General features: G+C 36.3%; 1 protein-coding gene across 1 annotated transcript in view; it reads right to left on the bottom strand.

Annotated features, from left to right (window-relative positions):
* Window positions 1-17,357, bottom strand: part of CHM (CHM Rab escort protein) — a 208,751-nt gene that overhangs the window by 138,750 nt on the left and 52,644 nt on the right. The window contains exons 5-7 of the mRNA XM_044682814.1: window positions 11,578-11,935; window positions 810-926; window positions 83-203 (exon numbers count right to left, since the gene is read on the bottom strand). Coding sequence (XP_044538749.1) covers window positions 83-203; window positions 810-926; window positions 11,578-11,935 — 596 coding nt within the window. The remainder of the gene's footprint in view (window positions 1-82; window positions 204-809; window positions 927-11,577; window positions 11,936-17,357) is intronic.

Here is a 17,357-nt window from a genome sequence, read left to right on the forward strand (position 1 = left end):
TCTTCTATAGAGTGAATCACTGTAATTGGCAAAAACAATGCCCCACACAAATAGTATAAACTGCTTAATGAAATAACGCTACCTTTGTAGTCGTCAGGGTGCTGTTCGTAGTCCAAACAAAATGTCAGAAATTTCATCAGCATTCTCTTTTCTAGCATAGTGAGTTTCTTGCTATTAAAAACATCTGCTCTGGAGCAAGGTACCTGCAAAACAGGATGATCTGTCAGTGGAGAAATAGCTCTGTTACCCTGTTATAGTGATTGGCTGTTAATTATTTTAATGTCAAAATTACCTTCCCAGTGGTCAAAGTGTTCAAACTAATGTTTTGTATTTTTTTTCCTTAAAACAACTGGGTAAATAATTTCTATTCTAGTCAGGTTGTTTTTTGTTTCTACCCATCAATTCTGACGGCGTTTCTGTTGACTACAGAACTAATTAAATGTGAGCTCCCTTGTTTAATTCTGCCAGGTTATTCTATGTGCCATTAAAAGGACAATGGTGTGGAGGGGACTGTCAGCTTATGTCGCCTGCCTAATGCTGTCTGCGAAACGTAACGTTTTCTCAACTCCAACATGAAGCTGCTAAATAACTGATCAAACAATCCTAAGAACACATGTAGAACACATTCTTGTACTTTTTGCATCTCCTAGGCATTTCCCAGGCTATGATATCTAAGACTTTAAAGTAACCACTATGAGTGCAAATGAAGAAGTCTGTAAGCCAGAGGGTGGTCTGCTTTCACCTCAAACATACCTAAAAAGTAGGAATTTGGATTTTCTCACAGTCACCACTTGCCATCGGTACACTACCTGCAATACATTTCCTTCTCGATATCCAAGGATCCTGGTGACACTTTTGAACTCTGCATATCGACTAACGTTTGATTTGATTAGAAGGTCAATTAGCAATCCTCGAGAATAAAGCAGCTGCACAAAAAGAAGAAAAAAATTGCAAGACTTTAAAAGGAGAAAAAAACTAATGTATTCTGAATGATAAATTGGATATTTGGTTTTGAAAATGTTCAAATATGCATTTTAGGCTCTCCACATGGAACAAAGTCATTATAACAGACGTAAGTAATAGCAATAGGTTACATTTATATTGCCATGAGGTCTTCAAAGTGCTTTACATTTATTATCTCATTTGATCAAATCAACAGTCCCAGACGGTTGGTATCTGAGGTTATCACTATTCCCATTTTATGGTGGAGGAGACAAAGGCTCAGAGAGCTTAAGGGATGTGTCCAGGAACATGTGGCTACTTAAGATTTGAACCTAGATCTTTCTGACTCCACATTCAGCACTTTATATTTACTATGCCAGCTGCCTCAGTACATTAAGTTCTGTAATAGCCACATGGTCAAAGTGACATTGAAAAATAGATTGTGAGTCCTAGAGAGCTAAGAAAAAGGAGAAAATACATAAGCAAAGGATTCCCATCAAAATAATTCCAAATATAAAAATTTTTTCATATGAAATAATCCATTATTTAGAATGAATTTAGAAATTAATATATTAAAAATTAATCATTTTTAAAAACTTTACAAAATAAAATTAATGAAGCTAGGATTTTAAAAATTCTAACTGGGAAAATATTTGCATTATATCTCTCTGATAATAACCTATTATCCAACTTATATAGTTAATTAACAAAAAATATATAAGACCAAGAGCCATAGGTAGTCTGAGGACATGAAGAACTTTTAATTATTCTTTTAAAAACTATCAATAGCCATATGAAAGATTGCTCCAAATCACTAATGAGAGAAATGCAAATCAAAACAACCCTGAGGTTTCACTGCACACTCGGTTAATTGGCAAAGATGACAAAAGATGTAAATAGTCGACTTTGGAGGGGCTTTGGGAAGACAAGATACACTCCTGGTGAAGCAATGAATTCGTATAACCATTCTGGAAAAAAAATGAGGAACCATATAAACAAAGTTACTTAATTTTTTATACTTTGATCCATGATTTGATTGGAATCCAAGGATTCCAATGCTAGACACATACCAAAATGAAGTGGAAAAAAAAAAAACAGAAAGAAAGGCCAAATACACACCAAAACATTCACGGCAGCATTTTTCATGGTAACAAAGATCTTGGAACCAAGCAGATGCCTATCACCTACACAATGGCTAAACAAATTTTAGCATGTAAATTTAACAATATCATGATATTAAGAAAGAACAAATATGAAGAATTCAGAGAAATATAGGAAGACTGATGGTATCTGATACAGAACAAAGAAAGCAGAATCCAGAAAACAGTACCCACAATGATTACAATAATGTAAACAGAAAGAATAATAAGAGAAAGCTGAATGTCATTGTATCATAAGTACCAATCTGGACCTAGGAGAAAATATGAGGAAAGGAAGATGAGAAAGTGTCCCTTTATGTTATAGGTACATGTTGTATATGCTCAGATATGATAGCTATGTCAGCTTAACTACTTTTCTTTGTTGTAAGAAACGGAGGATGGAAGAAATGGGAGGGGGAGGCCTTTATAATCATAAATTATGTTATAAAAATAAGACATCAACGAAACTTTAAAAATTAAGCCATTCAAACATAATATCCCTTTGTAATTATAGCAGAGTAGCAATGGTAAAATTATTTATCTAATGCAAATGTAACTCAAGAATTAATAATGGTCATTGTTGACATCCATGTAGAGGTGTGACTTAGTTTTTCAAGAGTACCTCTCATAAGGAATACCAGAGAAAGAAATATTCTAATTTTTGATAAAGTAACAAGAATTAAATGCAGAAATCACAATAGCATCTGTGTGTTCAGTACACTGAGATGCCTCTAAATAACTATAATCCCATAAAGGTTAAGACAAATGTTACAGAAATAGAAAAACAAAGACAAAAATAAGATTAGCTTTACTAGTAAGAAAAAAAGGAAGCTCAAAAAATCAATCCCGACCATTACACTGAGCATCAGAAAGGTCACTTAGGACTTTCTGTAAATCAATATCAGTTAAGGGAATTTTTATAAACTATTATATCAATTCAGCATTATAGAGAACAAATACAATTGACGTACCTTTTCTGGAAACAACTAAACTGATTACATGGGCTAAATGGCATGTTGTCATTATCTCCTTTAATGTGACTTTAGATTTGTTCTTTCATAAAGAAGAAACATGTTCCTAACACTAATACAATATATTACCAAGGTATTGAATGACAAAATTATTAAGGAAAAAACTATCTCGCTAGTTCTATTATCTCACTTACCTATAAAAACAAATCTTAAGGATATCATTCAATACCACACAATTTCACTGACCAGGCATATTGTGGTAGGACATAACTATGTTGCATATGTACTCTAAAAAAATTTTAACCACAAATCCATGCATTTCTTAAAATTAAAAAAAACTATAGAAGATATATTAGAACTTGAGAAATCCCTTGAGTTGAAAAGGAACAGCAAAATTATTAAGGATTTTTCTAGGCCTCTCTAGCTCCCTTCCTGTCCTTAAGAGTCTGTGACTCTAACTGTATTTTCAAAATATCACATTCTGGAAAGAAAACTGAAATTTGTTTTGAGATAGATTTTTAGCCTTATTTTCTCTTGTGGAGTTTTTCAAGAAGAAAAATATATGAAAATATTTTTGGTACCATTGAATTTTTTCGTACAATAGAATTTTGTTACAAGTAAGAGAAAATTGCAAGTGGTTAGATAAGGACATTAGATTTTTTAAAATTGAATGGCACATTGAATAAAATGAGTACTAATGCAAAAATGCTTACTTTGAATAGCATATTATAAAGTGCCCTTATCAAACCACAGACTGTTAAGAGCAGGAAAGTAGCTAAAGAGGTGCAGAAAAGTGAAGTTTTGAATTAGTTTAGAAGGAGAGTAAGAACTAGAAGTCAGGTGCTGTACCATATCTAACCTTGCTTCTAGCTCTTTTCATTACCCTATCAAAGAGATATCATTTTGATGAGACATAAAAATTATTCAATTAAATTCAAATCTTGCTACAATTTCCAAAGTAATTAAGGAAACCATAGATTTCAAGAGGTAGAGATGATGAAGGAAAGTATTCCAGGTATGGGGAAATAACCAGGGCAAAGACAGGCAAAGACACAAGAGATGGAATTATTTTATAGACCTAGAAAAAACAATAACAAAATTCACCTAGAAGAACAAAAGGTCAAAAAAATCAAGGAAATGGATAGAAAAAAGTGAAGGAACATGGCTTAGCAGTACCAATCTCAAACTATACTATAAAGTGGTAATCACCAAAACAATTTGGTGCCATCTAAGAAACAGATGGTAGATCAGTGGAATAGACAAAATATAAAATACACAGTAGTAAATGACATAGGGATCTAATACTTAATAAACTCATAGATCTAAGATTTTGAAGCATCTGGCAAAATTTGACAAAAAGTGGTGGGAAAATTGAAGATGAGTTTGGCAGAAAATAGGCATAGATCAATATCTCATACTTTTATTAAGATAAGATCAAAATAGTTTAGACATAAAAGGTGATATAATAAGTAAATAAAGCAAGCATGAAAAATTTTACATTAGATCTATGGATAAGGGAAGAGTTTATAACAAAACAAGACATGAAGATCATGGGAAATAAAACAAATAATTTTGATGTCATCAAAATAAAAGTTTTGCACAAACAAAATCAATGCAGTCTAGATTAAAATAAAACAGGAGACTGAGAATTTTACATCAAATTTCTCTGATAAAAGCCTTATTTATCAAATATGTATGGAATTGGGCCAAATTTATAAAAATACAAGCCATTACCAAACTGATATATAGTCAAAGGATGTGAATAGGCCATTTTCAGAAGAAGAAATCAAAGCTATCAATAGTCGCATGAAGAAAATGCTCTAACATTTCTGAAGAACCACATCACATCTATCAGATTGGCTAACAAGACAGAAAAGGAAAATGATAAATACTGGAGGGGATGTAGAAAAATAGTTATGAGCTAGTTTGACCATTCTGGAGAACAATTTGGAGCTATAGCCAAAAGGCTATAAAATTGTGCATAACTTTTGTCCCAGAAATCTACTAAGTCTGTACCTCAAAGAGATCAAATAAAAGAGAAAAGAACTAATAAGTACAAAAATATCCAAAGCTGCTCTTTTGTGGTAGCAAAAAATTAGAAACTGAGGGATGCCCATTGACTAAGAAAAAGCTGAACAAGTTGTTGTATATAGCTATAATGGAATGCTATTGTGCTATAAGAAATGATGAGCAGGATGGTTTCAGAAAACCTAAGAAGACTTACATGAACTTATGCAAAGTGAAGTAAGCAGAACCAGGAGAATATTATTATAGATAGTAACAGCAATATTGTAAGGATGATTAAATATGGAATACTTAGCAATTCTGATCAATACAATGACCCAAGAGATTTCCAAAGGACTCATGATGAAAAACACTCTCCACCTTCAGAACTCTTCAGAGAATTGATGAACTGAGTGCAGAATGAAGCATACTCTTCTCACTTTATTTCTGTGTGTGTTTTTTTTGCGACATGGTTAATACAGAAATATATTTTGCGTAACTTTGCATGTATAGTTGATATCATATCCTTTGCTTTCACAATGGATGAGAGAGGGGTAGAATTTTGAATTTGAAATATTTTAAAATGAATGTTAAAAATTAACAAAAATAAATTAATGGGTAAAGGAAGGGAGGAAGGTAGGTAGGAGGGAAGAAAGGAGGAGAGAAAGGAAGGCAAAAGGAAGAAGTCACAAAAATCTTCCCTCAAGTTTTTTCTCCTCCATGTTTCTAATAAGAACTCCACACCCCATTTCCCATTGTTTTACCATTCCCTTTTGGACCCTAAATTCTGTCTTTGCTTGGTCTACAATCTCAAATGACTTTGCCACTGAAGAAAATGGCTCTCTAGACTTTTCCACAAACTGCCTTGCCCATAACCCACTTGAGCATTGCACTCTTCAGAGACCCCAGCATACAGTGTCCTCTAATTATGTACAAGGATAAAAACCATATCACAACCACCAACCTGAAGAACAGTCCTTCTGTTCTAATACTAGACATTTTCCCTGCTCCACCAAACTCTTCAGAATTCACATCACCTTGACCAAAACACCAATGTAAGACTTTGAAAAAACATGTCTGAGTTTATTCATAATATGTTTTACAAATATACAAATAGATACTCTATACAAATACTCTACCAAAAAGACCTTATTAATAGATTAACCATAAGTAAGAGACACTTTGTCAAGGGAGAAAGAGTTCTGGACTTGCAGAAGACCTGGGTTGAATAATCCTTCATGACCTCTATGCTGTATGACAGTACTAACCATTCTCTCCTGGAAATTCACTGCTCTCTAGGTTTTAATGGCATTACTCTCTTCCGGTCCTACACATTTGAATGCTCCTTTTTAGTCTCTTTTGCTAGCTCATCATCCATATTACTAACTGTGAGTGCTCTTGAAGGTTCTCTCTTCTCCCTGCATATTCTCTTTCTCTTTGTAACCTCATTAGCTCCCACAGTTAATTATCATTTCTATGCAAATGAAATCAAGGTATCTAGTTCTAGGCTTTCCCCAGAGATTTAATCCTGTATCCTCAACTGTCTATTAGATATTTCAAACTAGATGTCCCAAAGAAATTAAAATTTAATATGTATAAAATGCATAAAGAAAAAATGCTACAATCTGTACTCTGAATCCATTGGCTTTCCAACTGGAGGTGGATAGCATGTTTCATCATGAGTCCTTCGGAATTGTGGATGGCCATGGTGTTAATCAGTTATTAAGTTTTTTTACAGTTGATTATCTTAACAATATTGCTCTTACTATAAAAACTGTACTCCTGGTTCTGCTAAATTCACTTTGTATCAGTTCATATACTTCTCCTAAGGTTTTTCTGAAAGGATACTCTTCATCATTTCTTACAGCATAATAGTATTCCATCACATTCATATATTATAATTTCTTCAGCCTTTCCCCAATTGATTAGTATCCCCTCGGTTTCTAATTCTTTGCCACCACAGAAAAGAAACTGATATAAATACTCTTATACAGATAGGTCCTTTTCCTTTTAAAAAAAATCTATTTGGATTAGTAGCTATTGCTGAATTAAAGAGTATGCATAGTTGTATTGCCTCTTTGGGTATGTTTAAAAATTGTTCTACAGCAGTGATTCCCAAAGTGGGCGCTACCGCCCCCTGGTGGGTGCTGCAGCGATCCAGGGTGGCGGTGATGGCCACAGGTGCATTTATCTTTCCTATTAATTGCTATTAAATTTTTAAAAAATTAATTTTCAGGGGGCTAAGTAATATTTTTTCTGGAAAGGGGACAGTAGACCAAAAAAGTTTGGGAACCACTGTTCTACAAAATATCAATTCATAGTTCTACCAACAGTGCATTAGTGTGCTTGTTCTCTCTAAATGTCCTACAGCATTTATCATTTTCCATTTTTGTCAGCTTAGCCAATCTGATTAATGGGTATGAGATTGTACTTCATAGTTGTTTTACTTTTCATTTCTCTAATCATTAGTGATTTAAAGTATTTTTTCATGGTTATTGATTGCTTGGATTTCTTCCTCTGAAAAATGTCTATTCATATCTTTTGATAATTTCACTTAGGGAATGGCTTTTACTCTTATAAATTTGATTCAGTTCCTTATTAGGCATTTTAGAAATGAGACGTTTTATCAGAGAAACTTACTAGAAACATTTCCCCCCAGTTTCCTGCTTTTTTCTTTTTCTTCAAATTTTAGCACTAAACTTTGTGCAAATACTTCATTTTATGTAATCAAAATTACCCATTTTGCTTCCTTATTAAGCCTTCTATCTCATCTGGTCATGAACTCTTCTGCTCTTCAGAGATCTGATAGGTAATTTCTTCCCTGCTCCACTAATTTGCTTGTAATATCATATTTTATGTCTAAATCATACATTTATTTCAAACTTTTCTTGGTATACAGTGTGAAATGTTCTAGTTTCTGTAAGACTACTTTCCAATTTCCCCAGCAGTGTTTGTCAGTGAATTCTTAACCCAATAGCTGGGATCTTTGGGTTTACCAAATACTAGGTAACTGTTTTAATTTGCTTCTGTATACTGAGTATCTAATTTGTTTCACTAATCAATCTCTTTTTTTCTAACCCAGTACCAGATTATTTCAATGATTACAGCTTTGTAGTATTGCCTGAGATCTGATATTTCCTGCTATCCTATTCTGTTATATATTTCCTTCTCTTTTTCTTCCTGTCTTCTCTTTAAAGAGTCTATTTCACTTCTAACTAATGCCTCCCCTGCAGCTAGGTGGCACAGTGGATAGAGCCCTGGATTTGGAATCAAGAAGATTAAGTGCAAATCTGGCTCAGGCACTTATTAGCTAAATGACTTTGGGCAAGTCACTTAACCCTATTTGCCTCAGTTCCTCATCTGTAAAATGAGCTGCAAAAGGAAATGGCAAATCACTCCAGTAATCTTTGCCAAGAAAACCTCAAATGTGGTCACAAAGTCAGACACAACCGAACAGCAACAAATACCTTCCCTAATCTATCCTATATAATATCACCCACTTTTTCTTGACCTCTTTTCTCACAATTTGCCTTCTAGGTAAAGCCATGTTTCTATAACCAACTGTACATATGTATATTTGTCCCTCCTTTAACCAGTTCAACTAAGAGTAAGGTTCAAATGTCATATACTTCTCACCCCACAGTGGTCCCACTTGCTTATAAAATTTTTCTTGTATGGCCCCATTTATGTAAGATAATTTCTCCCATTCTTCTCTCTTATTTCCTTTCCCAATGCATTCCTTTTCCACTTCCATCCAATCTTCTTTTGAGATCATCCAAATGAAATAGAATCACATCCAGGTTTTTTGTCGAATTAGTCTCCCTCTAAGATTCTGGTGATGATAAAGATTCGAGGGGCTATATGTATTATCTTTCCATTAAAAATATAAACAGTTTAACCTTGTTTAATCTCCTAAAATTTTCACTCATGTTTACTTTTTTATCCTTCTCTTGACTCCTGTGTATTTTTTGCCTTCTAGAATATTATATTCCAAGTTCTTCACTACTTTGAATTGGTGGCTGCTACATGTTAAGTGATTCTTACTGTTGCTCCTCCATACTTGGAATGCTTTCTTTCTAGTTGTCTGCAGTGCTTTTTCCTTGACCTTGGAGCTCTGGATTTTGGCTAAATTATTCCTAAAAATTTTCATCTTCAATTTTCTTCAGGAAGTGGCCAAAGGACTGTTTGAATTTCTACTTTCCCCTCTGGTTTGAAGATATCTGGGAAATTGTTCTTTTATGAGTTCTTAAAATGTGAATTCTAGGATCTTTTTTATTCATAGTTTTCAGATAGTATATTGATTCTTAAATGGTCTCTCCTTGATCTATTGTTCAGTTCAGTTGTTCTTCATATGATATATTTCATATTGTCTTCTTTATTTTTCAGTTTTTTGGCTTTGTTTTATTATTTCTTAATGTCTCATGAAGTTATTAGCTTCTATTTGGCCAATTCTAATTTTCAAGGAATTATTTTCTTCATTAAAGCTTTGTACTTCTTTTTCTGAGCTTTTATTTCTCTTTTCATATTCTTCCACTCTATTTTTTGTCTCTTTTCTCATTCCTTCCTCTACTGTTCCCATTTGGTATCTAAAATAATTTTTAGCAACTTCTTCTAGGAATTCTTGTTGGATGTATATCCAAATTGCATTTGTCCTTAAGGCTTTTTTGGGGTAGATTTTTTCAAGTTATGCTTATCTTCTGTATTTGTGTCTTGAGCATTCCTGTCACGACAGTAGTTTTCTATGGTCAGGTTTGCTTTTTGTTGGCTAATTCTTCTATTCTATTTCTTGGCTTTGGACTTTATATTAGTACTGAGCTCTGCACACTTCTGAAGGGAATGTTTGTTCTATTCACTGCTCTCCTGGTCTGAGTTCTACAACTTCCTGACTCAGCTTTAGAACTATTTGTTTCCAGTTGGGATTTTCAACAACTGGCTGTAAGACTCACTCACTATTGGCCTGTAAGACTCATTCACAAGGAGACCTTGCAGGTTCAGAGATACTGAACTGTAGGCTCTTCTTTGGTCTGAGACATTGCTCTTTGCTCTTGGGATCAGAGCCACTCACACAGCTACTATGTGCTTCCTGGAACTTGTTCCATGCTCAAAGATGGGATGTGACAGAGCTGCCAGATATTACATGTTCCTGTACCCAGCACTTGCTCAGGGTTCCCCTGAGATCTCTTTCAGGTGCCATATCTCACCTCTCATTCACTTCCTGGGTACTAGAATGTTCCCAGCTGCCCCTACCACAGCCATGCACTTCTGGCCAGATCCCCTCCCCAGAGTCCACAGATCTCTATGTCTTCCTAAGCTGCCTTGGATTTCCCAATCATAATTCAATCTGGTACATTCTTTTGTTAAGGAGCTACTGGGGAGGAGCTAGACTCTAATGTTTTATCTCACTCTGCCATCCTGATTCTAACCCCTCTAGGTGCCATATTATGATGTTTCTACTTCCACAACACCTTTCTTATCCAACCCCTTCACTCTACTCACAGAGTTATCATTTTAGTTCAGGTTGTCACTTCTCACCTACATTATTGAAACAGTCTCTGAATTGGCCTCCCTGCATTAAAAGTCTTACCTCTCCAGTCCATTCTATACACTGCTGCAAAAGTAATTTTTGTTAAATTCATATCAGACTTCTTGATGCTAGGATCAAATAAAAACTCCTCTGCTTAACTTTTAAAACCTTAAACAACCCGGTCTCAATCTATCCTTGTGTTCTAATGGAACATTATTTTCCCTCCTACACTCTGTGATCCAGTCTAACTGGACTTCTCTGATCTACATAGATCAGTGATGGGCGAACTTTTTAAAGAGGGGGCCAAAGGAAAGGAAATGCTCATCTGTCAGTCTGTTTCTAAGGCAACTCTTTCGAAGTTTCGTTGTATTGTATCCTACTCATTGTATTCATCAGATTAGGAATAATGTCCCGCTGCCCGATAGAACATTTCAGAGGGTCGAATCTGGCCTACAGGCTGTAGTTTGCCCATCACTGGCATAGATAATGCCAAATTTCCCCTTGTACTAGTTATCTCCCAAATGTGGAATGCCCTCCCTCAGAGAATTCCCTTCTTCTTTAAAACACAGCTCAAACATTATACTCCACATGAAGTTTTTCCCAGTCCCCCCAACTGTCAGTGCCCTCACTCCTTTGCTATTCCGTATTTAATGACTGTACATATTAATATTGATTCATCTTATATTTAAGGTTACATATTTTCATATATCTTTGATTCCATTAGTAGAATATAAGCTTCTTGAAAGTAGAACTTATAACCTCAAAGTCTAGTGCAGAGCCTGGCACATAATGGGGGAATGATAAATACTTGTTGATTGATTGGCTGAATTTTGGCTCTGATATTTACTAGTTGTCTGATCATGCTATCATCTCTTTTCAAAAGAAATGTTTTACCTCCCTTTTCCAATGGAAATTGGACTTACGGGCCCTTGAATTATATTTAATCAATCAAAAGTAAGTACTAGCCTATGATAAGATGGGAAAAATTAGTGCCTACCTTTGAGGTCAAATCAATATTAAATCTCCTGCCTTCTTTAACAATTTGGGAGTAAGTAATCCTATTCTTCCTGGGTGAATCAACATCTTCTCCTACAGGTACATTTTCAGCTTTTTCCTGTTCCAAAGGTGATTGGCTACACTCCGCATCACCACCACAGCTTTCCTTCCCCAGTGGCACATCTCCATCGGGTACTTCTTGTGCAGTATCTGGCTCACTGAGCTGTGCAGTTAATTCAGACGTATCAGAGCAAGCTGTGCCCATCGAGTCCAGAGGGTCATTTGAGCTAGCAGACATCACAGAGGCCGGATTTTTCTGCACAGCACCAAGTTCTTCAACATGTTCATCTGCATCCTGACTAAATGAGAAATAGTAATATTCAGCAATGAGCCTAATGTCAGAATAGCAACTTAAATAAACATGCTTCATCTACTGTCATTTCATCAAAACCAGCTTTTCCTTGCCTTCTATAGCACTAAAGGGTCCTAAATACATCCCACGGGATCATGAGATCATAGTGTGAGAAGAGATCACAAAAGTCTTCTAATCCAAACTCCTCATTTTACAAAAGAGGAAAATAAATCCAAGAAAGGGGAAATCATTCACTTAAGGTCACAAAACCAGGCAATAACACAGGTTGGATTGGAACCCAACTCCTCTAACTCCAAATCTAATGCTTTCTCCACTGTACTTAAATAGGTTTTGGGGGGGAAATCAAATAGGTTATTATCTGTAAAAATACATTTCTATTTGGAGGACAACTGCCATATATACACAAACACACATACAGTGTATATATACATATAGCCACTGCCATATACACACGTCTACATATGCATACACGCATGAGTATAGACATATATGTGTGCATATGTATGTCTGTACATGTGTGTTAACATGTGTGTGTTATGTGTGCTCATATCTGCATGTGATACACACATGTACACAGACACTTCTAAAAGGTAAGGATAGGGATTGTCTTTGTATCTAATTCCCTGTATTTTCTGAAGATAATGAAAAATAACAGTCTTTCTTAACTTCTTTACCAATAATGGATGGTCAAAGGGGTTTTTCCTCCTTGGATCTTATTTGGCCATTCTATTCCTAGCAAATTTTCCTAATCTGTTACACTCATTTCCCTAGTTATCATCCTTAATATCTTTCCTCATCAAATCTGTCTGGATTACTGAATCAAGAACCCTGATTAGTACATGGCAAACAGTATTTCCCAGCTAGACCTAATCCCTATGTAACACTGGCAGGAAAACAGTATTTTATCAAATCATCCAATCGTTCAGTGTCTAACTTAATTTTGCTGCAAGACCCAAATAAAGAATTCAAGTAATACTTGTCAAATACCTACTGTTCTGGGTACTGGTGGTCAGTCAGTCAACCAACATTTATTAAGTTCCTACTATATACTAGGCACTGTTCTAAGTGCTATGTAGAAAGGCAAAAAACAATCTTCGCTCTCAAAGAGCTCAAATTATAATGGGGGAAGACAAGCAAACAACTATGTATGTATAACTATATACGAACCAACTATACACAGTATAAATTGTGGAGAGTCTCAGAGGGAAGGTGTTAGCATTAAGAAAAGTTAAGGAAGGCTTCTTGCAGAAGGTGGGATTTTAGCTGGGATTTGAAGGAAGCCAGAGAAGCCAGAAGGTGTAGGTGAAGAGGGAGAGAGTTCTAGGAATGGGGAAGAGCAAGTAAAAATGATGAAAAATGGCAGAAATAAAGATGAATAAAATATGTGTCACCAAGGAACTAGTGAAGTTTAAGCCGATACCTCCTTCTTCCTTTCCTTCTCTTTATCAATCAATACATAAACATTTATCACCTACTGTGTTTCAGGCACTGTACTAAGCATTAGGAATACAAAGAGAGGCAAAAGACATTCCCTTCCCTCAAGGAACTAATGATCTAAAGGAGGAGGCAACATACAAACAAATACATTCAAAGCAAGTTAAATTCAGGATAAAAAGAAAATAGTTAACAGAGTGGAGACATCAGAATTAAACAAGATTGAGAAAAGCTTTCTGGAAAAGCTTCTTCTACCCCTCCAATTAGTACAACCATCATAACACTTCATTTCTAGCTACTCTCCAAGAGAACCCATCTGCTCTAGACAAGTCAAGTCAGTGGCCTAAGTCATTCCTTCTTGGGCAGCTTTCCCCTTTCATGTCTCTGACAATTTAGGTCAACTAATTATTTCAAGATTCAACTCAAAGCTCTCATCTACTGAAGTCTTAGAAGCACAGCATCACAGACTTAGAACTGGAAGGGGTCCTAGAGGTCATTTAAAAAAACTTCATTTTGCCTACAAGAAACTCAAGAATTAGAGAGATCAAGTGACTTGCTCAAGGTCATGAGGTCAGCTACTAAGTATCCAAGTCAGGATTTGACTGCAGATCCTCTGTTTCTCAATCAAGTTTTCTGCTTGTCCAACCTGCTCTTTCCTAACTTTACTCTATGCTAATCTTTCTATAATTATTTCCAATTTCTTCAATATTTATACATGGAATTTATACTCTATCACTCTATATTCACATCTTGATCTGTAACTGTTTTTCACTGCTTGTGTGTGTGTGTATGTGTGTGTGTATGTGTGTGTGTGTATGTATATGTTGCTTAATTTTGAAAAAAAGGTCATTGGGGTTCTGGGTTAAGATGGCGGCAAAGTAAGAAGCAGCTCTTAACCTCTCCTGACTGAAACACACAAAACTCCTCAAGGGGACATAAAAACAAGTCCAGACGAACGGAGGAACCCCACAACAGGGCACAGCGTAGAAGGTACGTGGAATCGAGGCATTTCCATGCTATAAAGGGGTGAAACAGCTCTCACTAAATCTCGGGCTGAGCAATCACCCCACCCCAACCCCTCCACACACAACACCTATAGCCCTGAAGCCCTGAAGCCAGCTAAAAAGATATAGAGCAAGTTTGGGGCACCCATCGAGTCATTGGCAGCTCCGGGGCCTGTTCCTGAGAGCAGCAAGATTTAGGACCCCAAAAAGCTAAAGAAAGCACACAAACTCTAAGCGCGGGAGCAGGGCACAGAGAGCAGACGCAGGGCGCAGAGCGCGGGCTCAGAGAGCAGGCGCGGGCGGAGGCGTGGGTGGAGGCAGACACAGCCAGGAGCTAAAGCTCTGAAACCCTGAGTGGGGAACCAGTGCAGACCGGTATACGACTGTGGAAGCAGCGCCCTGAGACTTGTAAAGAAACCTCCAGCAGAGGATCAAGCAAGGGGGTACACCAGGGGCTTGACCTTGGAAAAAACCAGAACTCAGACCTCAGGAGCCAAAAGACCGCGGACAGACCCTGAGCACAAGGATAAACCTGAGAAGCTGCTGGGCTAACGATGGCTACCCAGTCTCAGGAAGTTCAGAAGAGAAAGATTAAGAACAAGAAAATGAAGTCTTTAACACTCAACAACTTTTACACAAAGAAAATCCAGACAACCAAGCAAACAGAGGAGGAGAACAAACAAGCATCCGGACCCTCCTCAAATAAGGAAAACTCCCCACAAGCTATGGAAGAGTTCAAAACTGAGATTTTGAGGAAAATGGAAGAGATCTGGCAAGAAAATAACAGTTTAAAAGGTAGAATCTTGCAATTGGAAAGTGAGGCTCAGAAACCAAATGAACTCATAAGCAAATTGAACACCAGAAATGACCAAATTGAAAAGGAATACCAGAAGATTATGGCTGAAAACCAGAAGATTATAGCCGAAAACCAGAAGATTATAGCCAAAAACCAAAAGACCATAGCCGAAAACCGAAAGATTATAGCCAAAAACCAATCCCTAAAGGCTAGAATTGAGCAATTAGAAGCTAATGATCTCTGAAGACAACAAGAACAAATAAAACAAAGTCAAAAGACTGATAAAATAGAAGGAAACATGAAATATCTCAATGAGAGAGTGACAGACCAAGAAAACCGGTCTGGAAGAGACAATTTGAGAATAATTGGTCTTCCAGAAAAACCAGAAATTAATAGAAACCTGGACTCCATACTAACAGAAATTATTCAGCAAAATTGCCCTGAAGTCCTACAAGAGGGTAATATAGACATTGAAAGGATCCATAGAACACCTGCGACATTCGATCCAGATAAGAAAATGCCCAGAAATATCATTGCCAAATTCAAGAGTTTCCAAGCAAAAGAAAAAATCTTACAAGAAGCCAGAAAGAGACAATTCAAATATCAAGGAGCACCAATCAGGATCACACAGGATCTGGCAGCCTCCACGCTAAAAGATCGCAAGGCTTGGAATACGATATTCAGAAAGGAAAGAGAGCTGGGCCTGCAACCACGGATCAACTACCCATCAAAATTGACTAAATATTTCCAGGGGAAAGAATGGGCATTCAACAAAATTGAAGAATTTCAGGTATTTGCACAGAAAAGACCAGGGCTAAATGGAAAGTCTGATATCCAACCACAAAAATCGAGAGAAACATGAAAAGGTAAATAAGATACAGAGGGGAAAGAAAAGAAAACTTATAATTTTTAAATTTGCCTTTTTAAGGGCCACAGTAAGATCTAATTATCTGTATTCCTATGCAGAGAAATGTTATGTATAATTCTCTGTAGTGAACTCTATTCACTATTATAGTATTCACTATTATAGTAATCAGAAGAATAATTCACAGGGTGAGGGTGGAACACTAAATAATATAAGATGACATGGGGGATGGGAAAGAGGGGGTGAATAGCAGGGGACACCAAGAGAAACTTGAGTGAATAAGAAAAATAGGATATTCTATTACACACAAAGAGGGCATGGGAAGGAGAGGGGACAAATACTATTATAAGAAGGAGAGGAAGAAAGCATTAAGAGGTAATAATCAAACCTTACTCTCAGAGTAATCAACCCGGAGAGGGAAGAGTAGCTATACTATCCAATGGGACATAAAACTCTTATCTAACCCTTCTGAGAAAGTTAGAAGGGATAAACCAAGGGGAGCAGGGGAGTGGGGAGGTCAAAAAAAGGGAGGGGAGAAGAAAGGGGAGTGAATTCATAAGGCCTTTAAAAACAAAAAGAGGAGGAAAAATAAGGGAGGGGGTAGAAAGGGAAGTTAATAAAGGGAGGGGATAAGGGATACCAGCTTAATAGCAAACCACTGGTTTAAAAGGAAATAGTATAAGAAAAAGGGGGTAGGAATAGGGGAGGATACGAAAATGTCAACAAATGCACAACTGATGATTATAACTCTGAATGTGAATGGGATGAACTCCCTCATAAAACGGAAGCAAATAGCAGAGTGGTTCAGAAACCAAAATCCTACCATATGTTGTCTACAAGAAACACATATGAGGCGGGTGGACATACACAAGTTTAAGGTTCAGGGCTTGAGCAAAATCTTTTGGGCATCAAATGAGAAAAAGAAGGCAGGAGTGGCTATTATGATTTCTGACAAAGCCAAAGTAAAAATAGATATGATTAAAAAAGACAGGGAAGATCATTACATCCTGATTAAAGGCAGTATAAACAATGATGAAATAACACTGCTCAATATGTATGCACAAAGTAGCATGGCACCCAAATTCATAAAGGAGAAACTGGCAGAGCTCAAGAAGGAAATAGATAGTAAAACCATACTAGTGGGAGATCTAAATATTCCTCTTTCAGATCTAGATAAATCAAACCAAAAAATAAATAAGAAAGAGGTAAGAGAGGTGAATGAAGTCCTAGAAAAATTAGATTTAATTGATATGTGGAGAAAAATAAATAGGGACAAAAAGGAATACACCTTCTTTTCAGCTGCACATGG

The sequence above is a fragment of the Gracilinanus agilis genome, chromosome X (assembly GCF_016433145.1).
Source record: "Gracilinanus agilis isolate LMUSP501 chromosome X, AgileGrace, whole genome shotgun sequence".
Lineage (NCBI taxonomy): Eukaryota > Metazoa > Chordata > Mammalia > Didelphimorphia > Didelphidae > Gracilinanus > Gracilinanus agilis.